Below are 22,340 nucleotides of genomic sequence, written 5' to 3'. Positions count from 1 at the left end.
AGGCACTGGAGAGGCAAACCAGATAAGGCGGGGGACAAGGGGCGCAGATTAGTCGAGGATATTGCCAAGCCTCTGGCCCAAACCAAGACCAGAAGAGAAGCAGATTGGTCAGGGTGGGTGTTAACCCTTCGTTTATCAACTTTGACCTGGTTCCCAGGGAAATCAACTAAGCTCTGTAGGTCTATACGTTTTAAAAACTTTATTTTGAGATAACTAGATTTGTGTGCTGTTGTAGGAAACAAGAGATCCCTCTACCTTGCAAAACCATGGCACAGTATCGCAGCCAATGACAGTCAAAACAATATTTCCAGAGGAGTCCTTTGTATGCCTTTTCATAGCCACACACACCCCAACTAACTTTCAATGCTGACGGGGCTCATCCAGCGGCTAAACTACAAAGAACCAGTTCAGGCGCTGGGAGAACGACTGGCAAGAGGTACGCGACGTGCCCGGAGACTTCGCCTCGAGACTGCTCAGGTCTGCACGGGTTCTGCCTCGCACTGCCGCGAGCGCCACGGGCCCCGCCCCTTCCGCCGAGACGACCAACCGCCGCCATCAGGCAGACCAACTTCTGCAGCAAACGAGGAAAGCAGGAAGCGCATGACAGCCCTCCCCTCCGTCCTGTCGGAGATGGCAGACCTCCATCGCCAGCTGCAGGACTACCTGTCGCAGGGAAAGGCGGGCAGGCAGGCGGACGCGGAGCCTCTGCTCGCTGCGGGGACTGCTAAAGAGCCCGCGGACGGGGTCGGACCGGCGGGAGCGTGGCTTGGCCGCGCCGGCCTGCGGTGGGCGTGGACGCGGAGTTCCTCAGAGCCGGCGGCTGCAAGCCAGGCGTGCTTGCCGAGCGTGACGCGCGGGCAGCAGCTGGCCGCGGGCGGAGCATGTCTGCTACTGGCCACCCTCTGCTTCGGCCTGGCGGCGCTCTACGCGCCAGTGCTGGTACTGCGCGCGCGCAAATTCGCACTGCTCTGGTCGTTGGGCTCGGCTTTGGCTCTAGCCGGCGGCGCGCTACTGCGGGGCGGAGCGGCGTGCGGGCGTCTGCTGCGCTGCGAGGAGACGCCTTCCAGACCCGCACTGTTCTACGCGACCGCGCTGGGAGCCACGCTGTACGCGGCGCTGGGTCTGCGCAGCACGCCGCTCACGGCCTTAGGCGCCTGCGCGCAGGTGGCCGCCCTGCTGGCCTTACTGGCTAGCCTGCTACCCTGGGGCGGTGGCACTGCGCTGCGCCTGGCGCTCGGCCGCTTGGGCCGCCGCGCAGGTCTCGCTAATGCGCTCCCGGTGTGAGCCCGCGACAGAGAACGACGTGGACCCTCCCCAGAACCCGGCGCCTGCGGAGCCAAAGACTGCACCCGTCGGTTCCTGGACTGTACCACCGCAATACGTCCTGAGGACACTGCCGCTAAGGGTGAAGGCGTAATCTAGACAGTGCTGGCGAGTGTAAACCTTGAGCAGCTGTTTCAAACTGAGACACCAGCAGTTTCGGATGGTCTTGATCTCATCTTTTCGTGCTATAGTGGGTAGCATGTGCTCTGAAAAGGAAGTTCTGCGGTTGAATTGGTGACAGTATGCTATGAAGCTGCCATTAGAAGTTGTTTTTGCACTGTGGTTTTAGATTAAGTTGAGTAAAAAGGGAATGGCTCTTTGCATTAGCTGTTTTTGTGGTTTTTCTCAGGCTTAACTTTTTCTTTTGTTACTTTTTTTTTTTAATCCAGTGGTAGATGGAGTTGAGCTACAATAGCTTTTTTTTTTTTTTTTGGCTGTACCTAAGACTTGTAAATTATTTTCCCTTAATGTTCAGTATAAATGAATCTCAGAAGAGTATCAGATTAAGTATTACATCTAATCACTGGATTTTAAAAAGCAATTAGTTAAGATGGTTTACCTCGGTTTTTTCCTTAAAGAGAAATTATAAATTTGGTGCCTTATGTAACATTAAAGGAAAATTGGTCCTGAATTAGATATGTAAGCAGTGGAACAAAATACTTTTTTTGTATATCAGAAATCAAATTGCCTGATATCCTGTAAGATGCCCATAAACCCTTGGAGGGGACTCGGTGCAGAACTGGGCTAGCAAATCCTGGGATCAGGAAGGTAATTATACATCCAGAATTCCCATATTTGATGGAAATGATGAATTTCTGCAGACTATCATTTCTAATTGTATTTCCTTTTTAAAACAGTGTACAATTTCTTTTCTTCTACTTTAGTTGTAGATGGACACAATACTTCTATTTATTTTTATGTGGTGCTGAGGATGGAACCAGTGCCTCACACGTGCTAGGCAAGTGCTCTAGCACTGAGCTACAACCCCAGCTCACAGTTTACAATTTCCATGGTGATCCTAACACAGTGTAAGATGCTTTTCAATTGTAATTGTTGTATTTCCTTCAATTTAGGCTCAGTGCTTACTTTTACTTACCTTAGTTTATTGCCAGAAAGTGAGGATCCAGAAAAACTACAGGTTTTGTCAATAGCTATAAACTAGTAAAATATACTCTGTGCCAGTGGTTCTCACACTTAACTGGCACATCAGAATTACTTGAAGAGCAACACTTCAGATAAATTCATTCAGAATCTCTGGAAGTGGGATCAGGCATTGACATTTTATTAAAGCTCCCCTGATGATTCCATGTTCAGCCAAGGTTGAGGAAAGACCAAAGGTGCATTGGCTTGCACAGTTTGAAATAATTGTTTTTTGGGACTGGATTCCAGTGTTGCCCAATATTGTGTCAATCAGCAAAAGAGCCCTGCTTCTTCCTCCAGCCTGGCTAAATGTACATTTTCTGCCCTAGTAATGCTCTGAGCCCTTCCCCAAGATGTGATACTGACTTAAGTGATCAACAGGTGGACTTGTGAGCTACCACCCTGCTTAGAACTTAGTAATACCACCTCTTCCCCTATTAGTACATAGGGTTACCTACCTCAAAGGGGTACTTTCGAGTTTTCAGGGGTAAGTTATATTTTTAGTGGGAAAGACCTATGCCATTGACTGTTCTTTCTAGTCCCCTAGTTAAATTTCTGTTCTAGTTCTCTACAATTTGCATGGATGAAGATTTTTGTGTTTAACACATTTTTATGTTGATGCTATTATAGTTCTTTAGCCAGGATGTTACAAATTCTTTTTCCATCCTGACATAGTAGTACATGCCTGTAATCTCAGCTATGCAGGAGGCTGAGGCAGGAGAATCTCAAATTCAGGGTCAGCCTGGGCAACTTAGCAAGACCCTGTCTCAAAATAAAAAGGAATGGGTAGTGAGGCCCTAAGCAACTCAGTGAGACCCTGTCTCTAAATAAAGTACAAAAAAGGACTGGGGACATAGCTCAGTGGTAGAAAGCTTGCCCAGCATGCCTGAGGCCCTGGGTGGATCCCTAGTACAGCCAAAAAAAAGTTTCCAGCATTTTCTCAATTCATTGAAAATCTAGTTTTTAAAAAATTCAAACCACCATATCTTGTATTTATTTGGACAGTGATGTTTTAAAATGCCATATATACTATATTTCTGAGTATTTTAATAAAGGTATACTGTCAAGATTTCTGCTTTCTCTAAATGAATTCATTCTCAAAATGTGATCTGGTTATCTGCTTTCCCAGGAACTATTTTTAAAGTTAAACTCTAAAATGTTAATAATTCCACATGAAGGAAAGGTACTTAATCTCTATAAGGATTTGGTCTCTGGATCCTTTTAGCTTCCTGAAATTTGATTATGATTTCTTTTTTTAATGCTATACTAGTGGAGAACAAATAAAATATATCCACAAACCTGAAGCAATCTTGATTCTCCTAATAGTGTGTTAATAGTAGGGTACAGATAATTGTTTTTAATTTTGAAGTAAAATGAGATTTACTTGGAATTTTTAGGTTGTAGTAACCCAAAAAACAGTGTAGGTACTCAACGTTTTCTCATGCCACAGAAATAACTTGACCTTTATCATTTTTCCCATTAATAGAACCAGTTACTATTTCTGTATGCCATCCAACTATGTCAGTATCCCTTTCCTAAGCAACCATTCAGACTTCCAGCACTACTAAGTCTGCCAAGTACACCTGTCTCCACTGCCAAACAAGCTAGCAATGTAATGAAATGTTAAGGCAGCTACAGGACTGCTTTTAGTAATAAAAAGCTTACTTATAAAATCACCAGCATAAAAAGGGATATCTAAAACTGAATTTTTGTCTTAATCTAAGTTAGATCTATTCTCTACCTTAAACATTAGTATTTCCACAAAGCTAGTATGGAAGAATTTACGTTTTGTAAAACAAATTTCAGTCCCTTTTCAACTTAGTGTGTGAAATGGTTTTAAAGTTACCAAAAGGGTATATGACTTATACCAAATTCTCATCAAATAAAGCAATTCAAATCTAAAGTGTGAATACCAGATGTGCCCCAGAGCCCCTACCAGAACAACCAGATGAATTTTTTTCTTAAAAATATAATAATTTTCCATCTGCCAAATCACTTAGGCTTCTGAACTACATTAGTTTTAAACTATTCCTCACTATACAATAAAAACAGTGTGAGAGAATATCTAGATGAGAATTTGTTAAAAAACACAAGTTCACAAATGAAATTAGATGACCTACCAGTTCCCATTAAGTCTGCTCATGAACATCAGTAATAACTATAAGCCTCAACAGATTAGATACAATGGATTACCAAAGATTCCATTAAGTCAAGCACTTCACGACTGGTTTTCTGTTAATTCTTGCGTAAATCACATTCTGTATTCATACAAAAACAACAATGCTTTTTCTCTGACAAACTGTACATATATAGAAACAAATTTCCAATTGGACATGAACTTAAAGTTGTGGAGGTGCTCCATGTCTCATGACACTTAAAAAAAAAAAAAAAAAAAAAGGTTTCCAGCTTTATCTTCACAAAACAACATGGGAGTTGGGGCAATGAGGGTGGACAGGACAAAACAAGTCTAGCTACTCTGGGTAGCTGGCAGCAGTCTCTTCATCTTGAAGACCTCATGAGGGGCTCCTGGGACTCAGCTACCCCAGAAGAGTTCAGGGCTACAATGATGCGGGCTTCCTTGTGTTTCACTTGGTAAGTCCACAAGTTCTTAAATACTGTCCAGAGAGGCCTAGTGGTACTCGGTCCCCACTTCTACCGACCCCTTCCACCACCCCTTGAAGCACCTCGCCTTGGAGGGCCAGAGTTCATGTTGCTCCCTCTACCCCAGTTACTCCCACTCCGGCCCCCTCGAGAGGGGGTGCCACTGCCCGGAGGACCCCCAAAAGGTTCGTCTCTATGGTATCCATCGTGATGGTCTCCATCCAAAGAGCTGGAACGCCCAGATTTTGGCACTCTCTGAGAAGGTCCCGGGCCACCTCGGCCTGAAATGAAACATTGATTTCACACATGACTTTTTGTATTAGAGATTGCTTATCAATAACTCTAGTATAAACTTTCACTGTATGATGATAGTTGACCACTTCAGGAAGATCTAATGGGTATGCTTCTGCCTCTTCATGATGACTACTTTATCCCATCCTGGCTAGAGGTCATGGTCCTCAAAGCTGTGTGGCAGATGACAGGAAGCCAAGAGATAATAAGCACAGAGTACCCCAGGGAAATCTATATCACACTGGGCCATGCCCCCCAAACTATGCAAGGTGTATTTTCGTTCTCCTGTGCACTGGGGTATTTGAGGAAAGGTTTCAAAAGCAGTGACTAAATCTGGAAGTAACTAAGATACAGAAACCATTGCTGCTTATAATAACAAGGGCTCCAGCTAGACTCAGTGTTGACTGATTGTTCCATAACATTTGGCACTTTGACTTCCTTTTACATAGTTTAATAAAATAGAATATTTCTTGAAAAATGAAAGCACAAGAAGAATAATACTACCTTTCAAAATTATTTCTCCTAGGGATGGCTTATTTCAGACTTGGACACAAATGTTAGATTCTATTAAAATTCTCTTTTAAAAACCTTTTCTCATGAAATGATCATTCCCAGCCCTTTTTTATATTTTAAAGACAGGGTCTCATTGAGTTGCTTAGGACCTTACTAAGTTGCTGAGGCTGGCTTTGAACTTGTCATCCTCCTGCTTTAGCCTCCTGAGCTGGGATTACAAGCATGCACCACTACGCCTGGCTACATAAGTTATTTCTGAGGGTTTTGCTCTGAGAAGAACCAAACAACTGTCAAGAACAAAAGGCAGAACTTTGTAATGGATGGACTGCAAACATAAAGCAAGTGAACCTGGGGCATAAAGCACATGTTAGAATACTAGGCAGCTGTTTTTCCAGCAAACCACACCACACATGCCACTGCTCAGCCCAAACTGAGGTCAGACTTGTGGTTAGCATTCAGTATACTCCTGACTTAAAGTTCGTGGCACTTCAATATGATAAAGATTCAATGTTTTGAAGTGTAAAAATAATCTATTGCCACCCTGGAAATACCTCCTGCAGGCCATGTTCCCCGAAGTCTTGTGACTTCGAGCACAAGTGACATCCCTTCTGTGCCCAAGCTGAAAAAAGCAACACTGAACTTGTTCCTCTCCCACTGAGGACACACGTGAAGGCTCCAAGCAGCTATAAGCGGAGGCCACAACTGTCAATCAGATCAGGAGTCACCAGAAAGCAAGTCTGGCAGAGGGAGAGTGCCAAGGCCCCTCAGCAAAGAGCTGAAGTGGAAACTGTGACAAACCACAGATTCCCAGAAACAACTGGAGACTGCGAGATTGAATTTGCAGTCACCAGATACTGCTACATCCATCTGTGTTATGAACCCAAGCAAACTGTATTTGTACCACATTTGGGAGCATATGCCTCCATAAAGCCTAGGCCCGGCGGTCAGAACAGAGAACAAACCTGAAGTACCCTAGTAGGGGCACGTGTGACAGGCATAGACTAGGTCTCCCACTGCCCCTGCAGCTCCTGAACTGGAATCACTAGCCTCTCTTTACCTTTGCCTCCTCGGTCCTCAGAAGGGCCCCCTGGGGCTTCCATCTCTCTGTGCTCAGAAGTGCCTGGCCCATCATGCCAGGGGCGCTTTCGGGGTGGCAGGGATGCCATGTCCATGCCTTGTAGAGAAGAAGAGCGTTCTCTGCTGGCTGGGGAATGACCGTCATGAGGGGGATGATCAGGGCGGGGAGCATCACGGAAATGTTCATGACCTGGTCCTGAAATAAGAACATAGATCTGATAATGACATTTCGGTAGACTGCGACCAAAACCAGATGGAAATGATACCACTGAGAACACGGAGGAACTTGAGAACGACCATTCATTTCATGTACAAAACATCTGCTTAATAGGCCAGGTGTAAGTCACACCATGACTATATAAGAAAGGGCAAGATTAGAAATCAATGCACCTGCAGGTATGGTCCAGGTAAGTGATTCTCAGATGTTTTAGCCTCAGGACATCCTTACAATCTTAAAACTGTTGAGGGCCCCAAACAGATTCCCTTGAAAAGACATATTTACTGTATTTAGTGTTATCAATTAAAACCAAAAATTTTTTAATTCATTTAACTTTATTCTCCAAAAACAATTAAGTGAAAAAGAGTGTTATTATTTTATATTTAGACAAGCCCCTTTCCTATTTGACTTAAGAGACAAAAAAATGGATTCTCCCAACTACTTCTACATTCTATCTACTAAGATAAGATGGGGGCTGGGGTTATAGCTCAGTGGTAAAGCACTTGCCTAGCATGTGTGAGACACTGGGTTCAGTTCTCAGCACCACATATAAATAAATAAAGATCCATTGACAACTTAAAAGAAAAAAAAAAGCCATGTTGGAAAGAAGGGAAGGCAATTCAGCCTCCATGGATATGCAAGTTGGAAAAGATAGGACCTGGAGGGCCCTGGGAGTGCCCTGGGCCCCACTTTGTGACATTCAACAAGCACTTCTTCCATACCTGGCTCTCGGTTTCCGTCCCAGGAGTCTGGCTTCCGTCCTCCTTCAAATCGAGGGAACTCATCAGGGGTGGGAAGTAAGCCTTTCCTTCCTCCTACACAACAGAGCAAACAACACTGTGCTTACAGACTGTTCAGCTGTGCTCACAACTGCCTGTCCCTCCAGACCACAAGTGTCCTCCACACTGCTCACCTCGTGGGGCACCCCGACCTCGGCCTCGGAGATCTCGTGCTCTGGCCGCCTCATCAGAAGCATCAAAATTCTCCTCTGGACCAAAGTCTTCAGGACCAGGAAAACCATCCCTTCCTCTGGGTGGGGCACGGCCCTCATGTCTCGGTGGTGCTCCTCTTCTGAAGCTGTAAAGAAAAACAGAACGTCCACCTCCTGGAATACCCTGAAACTCTGTGTTGGAGAAATGTGATAGGAGAAGCCATGATACAATGTTAACAGTGAGGGGAAAAAAAAATACAACCATATTTTTAAAAATATTCATTTTATAATCCTGATATTAGAGGTCAAAGCAGACAGGAAAAAAACATTCCAGAATGTGGGACTACTTCAAGATGGTTTTAGGAATAATAAGAGTGATCACTCTATGTTTGTGAAGCAATACCCAAAAATGTTTAATAAAATGTCTTCAGGAGTGATCAGCGTTTCTTAAGTGCTTATATCATACCAAGTGCTTTCTATATATTATTTGGTTTCAGTTCTTCCTTATAACCACCATCTGAAGCACTTTTCCTCTGGTTCTTTTCTTCTGATGAGTACACTGAGGTCCAGAGAACTGAAGTTATTTAGGGACATACAGGAAATAAAGGCTATGCTCTGAACTCAGACAGTCTTGATGCTCAGTCCACATTCTTTATCACTGCCTCCTAAGTACTTTTCATTATCCTCTACATTTTTGAGACAGGGTTTCACTATGTTGCCTAGGTTGGTCTCCAACTCCTGGGGTCAGCCTCCTTCCTCAGACTCCGAAGAAGCCAGGACAACAGGCACTCGCCACTGTGCCTAGTGATCATCTACATTTTTATGATTATATAAGTAACGTGTTATTATTTAACATATAGTAACATGTGTTACTTATATAATAAGAAATAAGGAGATACAGATTATGCTAGCCAACTGTCCTGGACATGTTTTGGAGTGCATCCTCTGTAACCTGCCCACAGCCTCCACCTGGGGCAGGCCTAACTGACATGAGCTGCCCCAGGGGCCTCAGTCTACTGTTGACTGGCATGCAGAGGGCACCAGGTCTGCAGGCAGCCCATGAACTGGCTGGATGACAATCTGGTGCCCTGGTGAGTGGACAACTTTCCCTTCACTCTCAGGAACCTTGCAACTGGAAGTCTAAATTGGCTGGGAATACTGCTGAAGCAGAGGTCACAAAGAAGCCTGTGGGGCAACAGAGAGAGTAACCTACAAGCAAAAAAAGGTGTGTAAGCACACCAAGAGAGGCCACAATCACTGCCAAAAGGGCTGGAAGGAGCTGGGCACAGGCCAGTCTGCATGTGCTGCCCTCCCTGTGTAGTCTCCTCTCAACTAGGCCTTCTGCTCTTTCTTGAGTTTCTTCAGTTATCTTTTGTTTTGAAAGTTTCCGTACTAATAGTAAAGTTGAAAAAATAGTACAATGAATGCCCTTCAGCCCTTAGACCCTTCACCTAGATTCATCAGTTAATATTTTGCTATGAGTGCTTTATCTTGTCTACTTACAAATGTGTTTTCTAAACCATTTGAAAATCAGAGGCCAACAACATGATGCTTCATACCTAAATACTGCAGTGTTTCTTATAAGAGCAGGAACTTTCTCCTATCTAACCATAATACCATTGTCATTCTCAGTAGTATGTGATATTATTTAACATATAGTCCAAATGTAACCCCCCCACAACTGTCCCTAAAACATTAATTAGAGCCAGTTGTTTCTCAACAGAATTCAGTCATGACTACATGTTGTTATTTTAGTGGTCATGTCTCTTTGGTCTCCTCTAATTGTCTCTGGTATTTTGTCTTTTATGACCTGGATCTTTGTGAGGGTCTGTCCAGGTGTTTTCTGAATCTATGTTTTCTCATGATTAGATCCAGGTTCAACATTTTTGACAAGGATTACTTAGACCTCAAGATATCAGTTTGTCTCCTTGTTGATAATGCAAAGGTGGTGTGGTAACCAGATTTTGCTGCTAGAAAGGTACATTTTCTCCTTTGCAATTGATAAGCAATCTGTCGGGTGATCTTGCGTCCCACAATCTTTTCCCCAAACATCCTGGGTAATGCCAATCCTTGTTTATATCACTTACAACACTGATTGCTCCTAACAGAGGTGATTTTCTAATTCCATCACTCCTTCTACATTGATCCCTGGCACTCTACTTAAAAGAGCTTTCTCTAGAGCCAGGCACAGTGGCACATGCCTGTAACCCCAGTGACTCCAGTGCCTAAGGCAGGAAGATCACAAGTTCAAGGCCAGCCTCAGTAACTTATGAGACCCCTGTCCCACATTTAAAAAAAGGGGGGGATGGAAAGGAGCTTTCTCTTGCCCTCCACCTTTCCCTCCAGCTTGGTTTTTAATAACTTTTTTGGCCTGAGGTGACTTTACCAAAACGTGCTTCCCAAAGTAAGGCAGGTGTGCCTAAGACACTGGTGGAGCTAACAAGCCAGGGTCAGGATGTGACTAGACAAGGTGAGGAGAGGTGGGTGGGCTAAAACAAGTCAAGTAAGGGGCACTGTTTCCCTGAAATACAGCAGGACTCTTCTTATGTCTAGGCATCTGCTGTACCACTGCTCTAGTTACAAAGAGATTCAGAGTCTAATTCCCCTTACTAGAACATACCTCCTGTTGTGGATTAAATATTTGTTCTCACAAAATTCATATGCTGAAGCTCTTAACCTCAGCATGATAGTATTTGGAAGTAATTATATTTGTATGAAATGATGGGTAAAGAGCTCTGGTAGTGGGAATAGAACCCTCAATAAGAAGAGAAAAGAGGGGGCTGGGGAGATAGCTCAGTCGGTAGAGTGCTTGCTTTGTAAGCACAAGGCCCTGGGTTTGATCCCCAGCACCCAAAAAAAAAAAAAAAAAAGAAGAAGAAGAGAAAAAAAGAGAGATTTCCTCCACTCACTAATGTGAAGATACATAAGATTCCAAGACAGGAAGAGGGCCCCAATCAGAAACCGACCCTACTGGACCACGATCTAGAACTTCTAGGCTCCAGAAATGTGAGAAAATAATTCCTGCCACTTAAGCCCCCAGCCAGTGGAATTTTGTTATGATAGTCCAAGCAGAGTAACACACGTTCTAATGGACTGACCCCTCTCAAATCACTCTTCTGATAAACAAAAAGGTGCATTAATTGAAGATGGTCACTGAGCACCTACATCATGCTGCTACTACTGCTTTAGGTACTAAGGACACAGTGGAATTTGATGTGCTTACAAGAGATATAGGCAATAAAGAAATAAATACAGTCCATCCTCTGTATCTACAACTGTAGATTCAACCAATCATATATTGCAAGTTTTTTAAAAAAAATTTTTTTTTTGGTCATTGTTCTCCAAACAAAAAATACAGCAACTATTTACATAGCACTTACATTGCATTAGGTATTATAAGTTATCTAGAAATGATTTAAAAGTGTTTGGAAGGATGTAAACAGTTGTATGCAAATACTAGCCCGTTTATATAAAGAACTTGAGCATCTGTGGATTTGGCATGCATGGAGGGAACCAATGCCCCTCAGATACTGGGGGACAAGTGAATATTACTTAAGGTCAAGCACTGCTGTGTGTTACAATGAAATATAAAGGGAAGAAAACTGAGCCACAAGTGTCTGGGGAGTGTGTTCCTGGCATAGGGAAGAGGGAGTACAAAGACCTGGGGGTAGGAGCATGTCTAGTGTGTTTGAAAATCAGCACAAATATGTGACAGCACAAGAGTCTAGGTTGTGGGTCTGTCACTGACAGATAAAATATGACATAAATTGAGACCAAAGGAAAAAAAAAAGGTGAAATTTTATACAAGATCAGAGTCAAGAAATCAGTGGAAGTTATGTAGATGCCAAGTTCTTATTTAAAAGAGAATGCCTAGACATTATTAAAAAAAGGGTCAGACGCAGTGGTGCAAGTGTGTAATCCCAGCAGCTTGGGAGGCTGAGGCAGGAAAATCATGAGTTCAAAGCCAGCCTCAACAATTTAGCAAGGCCCTAAGCAAGTCAGTGAGACCTTGTCTCACAATAAAATACAAAAAATGGCTAGGGATGTGGTTCAATGGTTACAAGCCCCTGAGTTCAAACCCTGGTACCAAAAAAAGATCTTATATCTTTTTTTTAATTCCTCCTAATAGCTGCTTCCCTTAGCCCTTGCCATTTTACCCTTCCTGACCACATTATCAGCCATTCTTGAACATATACCCAAAGTATGAGGATGGCCAATACTTCAGGGGTGCACACCTATAATCCCAGCAACTCAGGAGGCGGAGGCAAGAGGATAAAAAGTTTTGAGGCCAGCCTGGGCAACTTAGTGAGACCCCATCTCAAAATAAAAAAATGAAAAGGGCTGGGTGATAGAGCACCACTGGCTACTATGCACAAAAAGAAAACAAAAACAAAAAATCCCAGAGAAATGTAATGAGAAGACAAAGGACAATGCCTGAGGGACAGTGGAGACAGAAATGCTGTACACAGGGGCCTGAAGCCTGGCTCTCAACACTCACACCTATGAGATTCAGAAAGTCTAGCCCCACCTGATTCTGTCTGATCCTTTGTTTAGGATGCTCAAAATAACACCTAGCTCACAGATTTCATGTACCAATCAAATGAGGTGACAGTGCCTAAACAGAGCAAACATTCAATGTCATCACAGATTATTCTGACTCTTACTTGAGATTACCCCAATTCCTGTTTTTTTTTCTATTTATTTTATGCTCCAAAAGGTTAGAGTTCAAGCCTGATCTAAGTTTAACAGAAAGATTATTTTTCAGTTCCACTTGACTTTGCAATTACATAAGAATTGCATCTATATCAATCTCAATTTAGGTATCTGGCTCCCATTTCATCATCTAATCAAGATGAACCTGGAAATTTTTAATCAGATCCAAGACCCTCTCATAGTATACAGATCCTTTTATAGAAGAATTTTAAAAGCAGAAAGACAAAGATTTCTAAGAAGCAAAGATTAAAAAAAAAAAACATAAAGCATAATTTTTTTAAAGCCTAAATGCAAAACCTAGAGAAGACAGGGTTAATAATCAATGCAGTACTCTTGTCCAATAAACAAGGAAAGAGACCTTTGTGGAGAGAACAGATTAAAGGTCCCAGGGAAGAGGTGGTGGACCTGCACAGTATGTGTCCCACCTTTCTTCTCTGCGCCCTCGAAAACGTGGGTCCTCGGGTTCCCGAGGGAAGCGCTCCTCTCCAGGTCTGCGGCCTTCCCATGCCCCTGGAGGACCTCGGGCTGCACCCCGGCCATCTCCCTCGCTGAATTCCCTGTGATCAGGAGGAAACGGAGGCCCAGGGCCCCCTCGCCTCCACTTCTCTTCCTGTGGCAAAGGTCCTCCTCGCCCCTCAAATTCACGTAAGCGGTGGCCAAAGCGCTTGTCGGGGTGGAAGTCGTCAGGTCTGCTGAAGTCATCAGGGAAGTCAGGGTGAGGGCCACGCCTGTCAGGGGGACCCCTGCAGTCCTGGCCACCCCGAAAAGGCCCTCTCTCAGGCCCATGCTCAGGGCCACCACTCTGCTCATGCCGCCTCTCTGACATCGGGCCCAGGTGATGGTTTGGAGGGCCACGGGAGTCACCTGAAGGAAACAAAGCTGACCATTACCACGGCATCCAGAAAGCCTGCCAACACAGGTCTGACCTGCAGCATCTCCATGTTTCAGGATGTATTAGAACATTTTCGCTCTAGGTTCTCAGCATACTTAGAAGACAATATCCTTGAGGCACCATATAATGGAAGGACCATGGGCTTTGGGTGAAGAATTCAGCTTCACCTCTCACTAGCAAGTAGCCTGGCCTAGGGTAAACAACTAATATCAAATGAGACCAGCAATGTCTACCTCCTACTATATACTAGAAAACATCTGAGCGAGCCTCCTAGGCATGAGAATGAGCTTCCCCTCCTAGTACCTATTCTTTCATTTCATTAGGGCCACTGGCTCCACACCCAAGACGGAAACAGCAGGGAAAAGTAAATCTCCTCTGTACTTCCGAAAGCTACCAAGCCCATTACAAAGCTCCAGGTCTACACTGCTACCACCCAAGATGCCACTCCTTCAACTCCTGACTCATTTAACTTAATTCCTTCACTCATACTAGAAATCTCACATGCTACTCTGTGAGGTTCATGGAAACATGGGCCCCTCTAATAACTGCTTGGCGACCATATAGCCTTTGCTGTGCTTGTTTCTGGGTTTACAAGAACATCTTTTCTTCATCTTTTTAGGAAAGATGTCTCTCATTTACAATATTATCACCATTCTTTGAAGACAGGGTTTGGAATCCACTAAAGACAGTACTTGCCTAGCACATGGCAGCCTCTAGGTTTGACTTCCAGCAAGGCAAGGGGCTTAATAAAACTGGGAAAGTCCAATGACATAAATATGTGCTTGTTAAATTGGTCTACCTCCTAATTCTGAAGGAATTGTTTTCCTGTCTATTGAGCTTACTACAGTAGCCACTGCAAATGTATACCAATTTTCTGTCAACATACATTTTAAATCAAACATTCTTTAAAAGGGGTTAGCAAAGGGAATATTGCTTCTGAAACAAGAGTGTTTTTTCTTGCAGTACTGGGGATTAAACACAGGGCCTCATGTGTGCCAGGCAGCACTCTACTAAAACAACTTAAGTTTTTATGGGCTAGGGATGTAGCTTAGTAGTAGAGCACTTGCCTAGCATGTATAAGGTCCCAGCTTTAAGCACCTGTATAGAAAAAAAAATCCAAACCTTAAGTTTTAAAAATGAAATTCCCCAGGGCTGGGGTTGTGGCTCAGTGGTAGAGCATTTGCCTAACACATGTGAGGCACTTGGTTCAAGACTCAGCACCACATATAAATAAATAAAATAAAGGTCTATCAACAACTAAAAAAAAAAAAAAAATGAAATCCCTTGCTCAACTCATGCTTTTTACTGAAGTTCCCTGGCAAAAGATAACCCTCTCAGTGTAACACAGACATAGTTCTTCTTTGCAATCTCCCTCCCTCTCAATTTCTCTTGGCCATTTCAATTCCTCACCATTCAACATGAATAAAAGTTTAAACATTTCAGTAGAAAAATATGCCATTGGAAAGTCTCTCTTTAGCTCAGTTTGTCCCTTCTTTCTCCTTGCTGTCCTCTCCACGCTGAGGCAAGCCCCTTCTAAGATGCTCTCTGTTCCGTCAGTTTGCAAATATCCTGGATCCAATTCCCTCTGGTATATAGGCCACTCAATTCTCGGGGTGTCCCTACAGCTGAGGCATTCTCTGACTTGATGTTACCTCAACTTAGTATAACCTCAGACATGGCCATCCTTTGATTTGAAGAAAGCTGCAAATGTTCCATTTGGACTTACCTATGAGTATCAATCCCCCCATTACCTCTACCTGCTTAAAGTACCCTGCTCTTCCAAGAAGAGAAACCCACCACTACAAATAAGAAGGGATGTGGCCACTGGTGATGGGTGGAAATGAAGGTTAATCCAGTAGGGGATGGAAGGGCCACTTTCTCAGTTCTCCCTTCAACTTTTGGTCCCTGGGAAGAGAAAGAAGAAGAAAAAGGGGGATGGGGGAGGAAGAATAGAGATAAAGGGGAAGAGCAAGGAGAAGGAGACAAGTGGAGACAGACACAGGTAGGGAGAGGAAGAGAAGCAGCTCTCAGTTTATGGCTAACAGTACCTTGGGGGTCAGACTTTCTTAGGGTCCCCAAGTCTCAGAGATTGGCTCTCAATGCTTTCCTTCTCTCCCTATGAGTCACCTCCCTCCTGAATATCCTCTGCTACCACTTTCATATAATATGACAGAAATAAATGCTCTCCAATTCCTTGATCTCACCCTTTCCTACTTCTGATATCTCACATAAACCCAAGACTAAGCTTTAAATTTCCAAAGTTCCAGGGCCACAAATGCCAACAAGGACTTCTCGTAATCTGATAAAATGAAGACAACTGACATGTGCCACACAATGGGCCCAGCCGATTAAAAATGAGAATACAGTGCTGCAAAGTACGATCTCCACAAATATCCTGATTTTGATTTCTCTTTTCCATGAAAGGTGCTGAAAGTAACCATTTGTCTCCTAACTGCCCTTGATTCACACCCCTCAGAATCGTGCCCCCGCTAACCCTCTTAAGAGCACTGCTTCCATTCTGTTCTCCAACTCGGAGGTGGTAGAGGCGAGAGGGTGTAACATGCAACATGTCAGCCAAACCAGGGCCACTGGCATCCACATGGCTCTTTCAATTCTTGGGATTTAACTCTTAACTTCGAAGTAGCCCCACACCTAAATGCTGATTCCTTCACTTTATACAATATCAACAACTGAGGCACCACCATTAGCACATCGTTTTCTTCTTTTCAAATGGTAGAGGAGAACAAAAGCAGTTAAAGAATTCACCAGAGGACATAATTTGGGGGGATAAACACTGTTAAAATCCTGACTTCTTTACCCTGACCAAAAAATTTAAGTAGAAACAGTTGAGCTCTTGAAGATGATGAATGTGCATTTGCATCCCATGAGCTCAGAAGGCACTTCCACTCCACATGGGGACAGGCTGGCCTGCAGCACATGTGCTCCTGCTAAGACCTGTCCAGTGATGACACCACCAGCAACTGGTGGTGAGGAGCTCAGATCCTTTGGCCAGCACTGTTGCCTAACTAAACACATATACAAAAACAACATAAGATAAGGCCGTTACCTGAAACGACCACACCCATATTTTTCCCAGCAGTTCAAATGACCATTCTATTAATTACTTACCAATGAAAATATCTACTAACTTTAAAATATATACACTAGAGGCAGGATACAATCTCTTATTAAGCCAAGCAGATATTTACCTTTGTTAGGGCCAGGTCCTTGTCCAGGATTCAGAGGGGGGATGCGGCCTTGTGCTCCCTGTTGTCCTAAGCCTGGTATGAGGGGTGGGGGGCCTGTACTTTGTCCTTCCTGAAAAGATGTTTTCAAAGTGGTGGTGTGAAATCATAGGTGTCTGCTTCATGAGTAACAAATGCATTATAATGTGACAAGATAAAAACACTAGGTTACCCCAAAGCCTATAGCAATAAATATTCAGTGACATTAGAACAAAATTGTCCCTAAAATGGGGGAAGGAGATAATTTTCATGCCATAATAAAAGGAAGCACTAGTATTTAAAACCTGCTAACGGGTTTTATTTAAAGTCAGATCTTTTTTTTTTTTTTTTTTTTTTTAATGCCAAGGAAGAACTTTAATGGAAAGTCAGAAAACAATATACCATTCTGCAAAGGTCTTCCTAACTTCTGGCAAAAGTAAAGGGCTGCCAATCTGCCAGGATAATCAAACTCTGCTGTCACTTGCATGATTCCTACCCATGAAACAAAGCAAGGAATGTCTCCAAGTAACATTAGAACTGGGCTCTCCTACTATGAGAGTACACAGATAAGGAAGGCATTCCCTTTTGCTTCCCTCTTTTCTCTGCTCTCCAAGATCCCCATTGCTAAACACCCACTGCTTATGCGAGGTAAGTCACCCTTATCCATCGTGCTGGATTCATTTGTTTGCTGCAGCTTCTGTTTGATACAAACCTGCAGCTCTGATTTTCATCTCATTGCTCATGATCCAGAGCGCAATCACAATTTGTGCCTTGTCCTAATATTCTCTATTTTTAAAAAGCCATATCTGATTGCCCACATAGTCCAATGACCTTGGATCAAGTCTCTTGACAAACATATAAATAAATTAAAATATACCTAGTCATTCCTTCTTATAAAAAAAAAAAAAGCATGTTTATTGAATGGATCTACTATGAGAACACAGTTTCAAAAAAAATCAATAGCAGAATTGTTCTCAGGTCCCAAAATATCTATTAGCAGCCCTACTAGGAGGTATCATTGGCAGTTAAAAACGGCCATCAGTATACAAAGAACTCAAAAAACTTCACACACAAAAAAAAAAAAAAAAAAATCAATATATGTGCAAAGGAACTAAACAGGCATTTCACAGAAGAAAAAATATGGTCAAAAAATATATGAAAAAATGTTCCACAGCTCTAGCAATTAGAGAAATGCAAATCAAAACTACTCTAAGATTTCCTCTCACTCCAGTCAGAATGGAAATTATCAAGAATACAAGAAACAATAAATGTTGGTAAGGATGAGGGGGAAAAGGTTCACTCACACATTGTTGGTAGAACTGCAAATTGGTGCAGCCATTATGGAAAGCAGTATGGGGATTCCTTAGAAAACTTGAAATGGAACCATCATTTGACCCAGTTATCTCACTCCTCTGTTTATATGCAAAGGACTTAAAATCAGCATACTACAGTGATGCAACCACATCAATGCTTATAGCAGCTCAATTCATAATAGCTAAACTATGTAACCAACCTAGGTGCCCTTCAACAGATGAATGGATAAAGAAAATGTGGTATATATACACAATGGAATATTACTCAGCCATAAAGAAGGAGATTACGGCATTTGCAGGTAAATAGATGGAACTGGAGACTATCATGCTAAGTGAAATAAGCCAGTTCCAAAAAACCAAAGGCCAAATGTTCTCTCTGAAATGTGAATGCTAACCCACAAGGGACAGTGAGGAGGGGAAAACAGAAGTTCACTGGATTAGACAAAGGGGAATAAAGAGAAGGGAGAAGGGATGGGAATAGGAAAGATAGTAGAATGAGTCAGATGTAACTCTCCTTGGTGATCATATATGAATACACAACTAGTATATCTCCACATCATGTACAACCACAAAAATGGGATCCTAATTGGAATGGGTTGTACTCCATGTATGTATAATATGTCAAAATATACTCTACTGTCACGTACATCTAAAAACAACAAATAAAAAAAAAAAAAACATTAATTGCCAAAACACAATGGCAATGGTAACAGAATGCCAGTAAGTAATATACTGCTTCATTGTCTGATCACTTTTAGCCCAGGAAAGCTGTAATTAACATCTTTCATGCTGCTACTTAAAAGCCCTGAAAACAAGTCCACCACATCAAACCATGAAAACAACTGGTTTAAATAATTGGCCTGGCCAAAGGGAAGAAAAAATAGACTTCAGTATATGAGAAATATAAGCAAAGGTTTTTGATCAGGCAACTTCTGAGATTTGAAATACCTACACCAATGTCAGATCTTCTGATTCACTCTACCAGTTGTATAGGTCAACTAAAATTTTAAAATTGTTATGCTTTTCACACATAAAATCTTTTAATACATGGACAATGAAAACTCTTGTTGAACTGTCCCAGAAATTCAGGCCTATTCTCTTGAATCTAACATGTTTATAATTTCAGTCATAATATACTAGTTAAAGTTCATTTTTAAAATACTCCTAAACATAAACTACCAATTCACCATCAAAAAAAGTAGGAAAATAACCTAGGAAATAAATGTTTCATATACACACACAAATACTCAATGAATTTTAAAAACCTCAAGTTTTAGGGCAATCTAGAATGGCAATTCTAGATTTTATTTAACTCATACTAAATTCTGAAAAGTACCTAATAAAAATCTGAAAATAAACTCAAGTGCCACGAGATTCTTCCCTGCTGTGACATTTTTAAGTTCTGGAAGATTTGAAGAATAACATATAATTTATTTATTTACCTAGTTCATTAAATCTGATGGTTACCCCAGGACCGCAAAAAAAAAAAAAAAAAAAAAATCTGATGGTTATCTTAGATTATAGATTCTCAGTGATGTTTGAAGAAAAAAAAAAAAAAAAACAAACAACCATATTTCCTACAGGAAGTATCTGTAACAACTCCTCTCCCAGGTAATTCAGTGGCATCCAATGACAACTCAAGGAGTTAGCATTAGCTCGCTCACTCACTTTTTCCCCATAACTGACTTCAGGGACAAAATCCAGTTCTCTGTATCCAAATAATGCCTTCAAACTAAGAGCTTTAGAATCTACATAGCCAAACAGTGTTGAACCCATTCATGCCTAAGCAGTCTTTATAACTTGCCCCAAGCAACTCTCCTCACACCGTCCAGCAAATGAGTAATAAAAAGTGGTTGACAAAAACAGTCCTCCTGGCAGGGCACAGTGGCACATGCCTGTAATCCCAGCAACTCAGGAGGCTGAGACAGGAAGATCACAAGTTCAAGGTCAGCCTCATTAACTGAGTGAGGGCCTCACTAACTTAGTGACAACCGTGCTTCAAAATAAAAAATTAAAAAGGGCTGGGGATGTAACACAATGGTAAAGCATCCCTGGGTTCAATCTCCCATCCTGAGGGGGGGAAAAAAAAATCCACACAAGAGTCCTTAGAAATAGACCAAGGAAATGTTCACAGAAATATACCTCCCTGCAAATATTTTAATATGGGAGCTGAAAACCGCCAAGTGCAGTGATGCACACCAGTAGCCCCAGCGGTTCAGAAGGCTGAGGCAGGATTTTGAGTTCAAAGTCAGCCTCAGCAACTTAGCAAGGCCCTGTCTCTAAATAAAATATAAACAAGATATGAGGTTGTGGCTAAGCATAGGTACCAAAAAAAAAGGAGAGAGCTGAAAACAACTTGAAAAGAATTTTGTCCAAAGGGTCACTATTTTGGAATGCTCCATTCTGGAACTGGAGGTCTGTGAAAGTATTCACTGAGAGAAAATAGTGAGATATATGGTTTACGGTATATAAATATCACACAGTATCTTTAAAAGAAAAGCAGAAAGACAGGTCAGACATGGGTTGGTTGCTGGCAGTCCCATGGAACACTGGGCCACAAAGTAAAGAATGCAGAAAGGGGGACATGACAACCTGAGATATATACAGCATAACATATTCCCTCCTCAAAGCCATAGCTCTGGGTTCCTTGGCACAATTAAAAATCATATTTGATTCAAAGCTGATCTTTTCTGGAAAAACCTCTCTTAAAAAAAAATATGATGAAACGTAAAGATTAATATTTAATGATGGTATAACCAAACTCTTCAGTCATTTACTTCCTTCCTTAGCCAGGCTGCTATTATCTTAAGCCACCATCACTTGTGGAGAAATGGTTATACCTAGCTGCAACTGCTTTTCACTATTCTCAGTAGTACTACTTCAAGTGCAGAGTATATTTTCCCAACGTGTTAATGCCTGTAAGTTGGAAATAAATAATACCTGATTGAAGGGGGCCCGGGGCCCATCACCTAGCAGTGGTGTTTTCTGCTGCTGGAATGGTATTGGCCCTTGAGATGGATGTGGCCCTCTTGCCGGGTTCTGCTGTCCCTGAGGTCCAGGGGGCCCTTGCATGCCACCCTGGGGTGGAGGTCCCAAAGAGCCCTGGGGCGGCCCCTGCTGACCTTGTGAGCCTGGAGGACCTCGCAGTTCCTGGGGAGGGCCCAGCATTGATCCTTGGGGTGGAGGCCCCTGCATGCCTCTCATCTCCTGAGGACCTCTCATTTCCTGAGGGCCATGTCCCAGCAGTCCACTTGGAGGGTGAGGTCCTCTCATCTCTTGAGGTGGGTGGCCCATCATCATCCCTTGGGGAGCAGGACCCTGATTCTCTCGGGGACCTGGAGGCCCCTGCATTCCTCTTGGATTCAATCCCATTAGAGGTCCCTGAGACACAGGACCTTGGATTCCTTGAGACCCTGGTCCACCTTGTATTCCATGAGGATGTGGAGGTCCTTGCATTCCTCTGGGACCAGGTGGTCCCTGCATACCTTGAGTACCAGGAGGCCCCTGTGGGCCCAAGTGGCCCTGGGGACCAGGTGGGCCTTGAGGGCCTATGTGACCCTGTGGGCCAGGTGGACCCTGAGGACCCATATGACCTTGAGGACCAGAACTACCCTGTGGTCCAGGTGGCCCCTGAGGTCCCAAAGGGCCATGAGGTCCAGGGTGCCTCTGCATTCCTTGGGGTCCATGCATGTCCTGAGGCCTTGGGAGCCCCTGGGGTGGGCCCTGGGGCCCCTGTGGTCCCATGAATCCTTGTGGACCCCCACCTCCCTGATGCAGTGGAGGACCTTGTGGTCCCATTTGTCCCTGAGGTCCCGGGGGTCTAAACTGTCCCTGTGGACCTGGAGGCCCCATCTGAGCCATGTTCATTGGCATCTGCTGAGATGGATGGGGCTGCTGAAAACCTTGAGGAATCTGAGACATTGGACCTTGTCCTGGAAAGGGCTGGGGTCCAAGGAGAGGGGTGCCAGATGAGGGAGGGGGCTGAATTTGCTCAGCCTGTTTCTGCGCAAGTCTTTCAATTTTAAGTTGCTAGAAAGAAAGAAAAAAAAAAAAAAAAAAAAGAATGCCAAATAATTAAGCCAGAAACCTCAAAATTGACAATATT

The 22,340-nt window shown here is 43.1% G+C and overlaps 2 protein-coding genes across 2 annotated transcripts in view; one reads left to right on the top strand and one right to left on the bottom strand.

The window, feature by feature from the left end:
• The first annotated feature begins 238 nt into the window (after nucleotides 1-238).
• Sft2d3 (SFT2 domain containing 3) lies at nucleotides 239-3,532 on the top strand. Its single transcript, XM_047545102.1, has one exon. The coding sequence runs from the start codon at nucleotides 364-366 to the stop codon at nucleotides 1,282-1,284; it is 921 nt and encodes a 306-aa protein (XP_047401058.1). The 5' UTR covers nucleotides 239-363; the 3' UTR covers nucleotides 1,285-3,532.
• Nucleotides 3,268-22,340, bottom strand: part of Wdr33 (WD repeat domain 33) — a 100,935-nt gene continuing 81,862 nt past the window's right edge. Inside the window, exons 16-22 of the mRNA XM_047545099.1 lie at nucleotides 21,176-22,264; nucleotides 16,908-17,016; nucleotides 13,232-13,670; nucleotides 8,076-8,239; nucleotides 7,885-7,977; nucleotides 6,926-7,141; nucleotides 3,268-5,345 (exon numbers count right to left, since the gene is read on the bottom strand). Of these exons, the coding sequence (XP_047401055.1) occupies nucleotides 5,116-5,345; nucleotides 6,926-7,141; nucleotides 7,885-7,977; nucleotides 8,076-8,239; nucleotides 13,232-13,670; nucleotides 16,908-17,016; nucleotides 21,176-22,264 (2,340 nt within the window). The 3' untranslated portion in view covers nucleotides 3,268-5,115. The remainder of the gene's footprint in view (nucleotides 5,346-6,925; nucleotides 7,142-7,884; nucleotides 7,978-8,075; nucleotides 8,240-13,231; nucleotides 13,671-16,907; nucleotides 17,017-21,175; nucleotides 22,265-22,340) is intronic.

Source organism: Sciurus carolinensis, chromosome 3 (assembly GCF_902686445.1).
Source record: "Sciurus carolinensis chromosome 3, mSciCar1.2, whole genome shotgun sequence".
Taxonomy (NCBI): Eukaryota; Metazoa; Chordata; class Mammalia; order Rodentia; family Sciuridae; genus Sciurus; species Sciurus carolinensis.
Note: the sequence above shows the minus strand (reverse complement) of the source record. Positions and strands in the feature narration are given on the sequence as shown.

Bases quoted from the DNA above. Each gene is read 5' to 3' on its own strand.
- Sft2d3 (XM_047545102.1), top strand. From the start codon at position 364: ATGCTGACGGGGCTCATCCAGCGGCTAAACTACAAAGAACCAGTTCAG.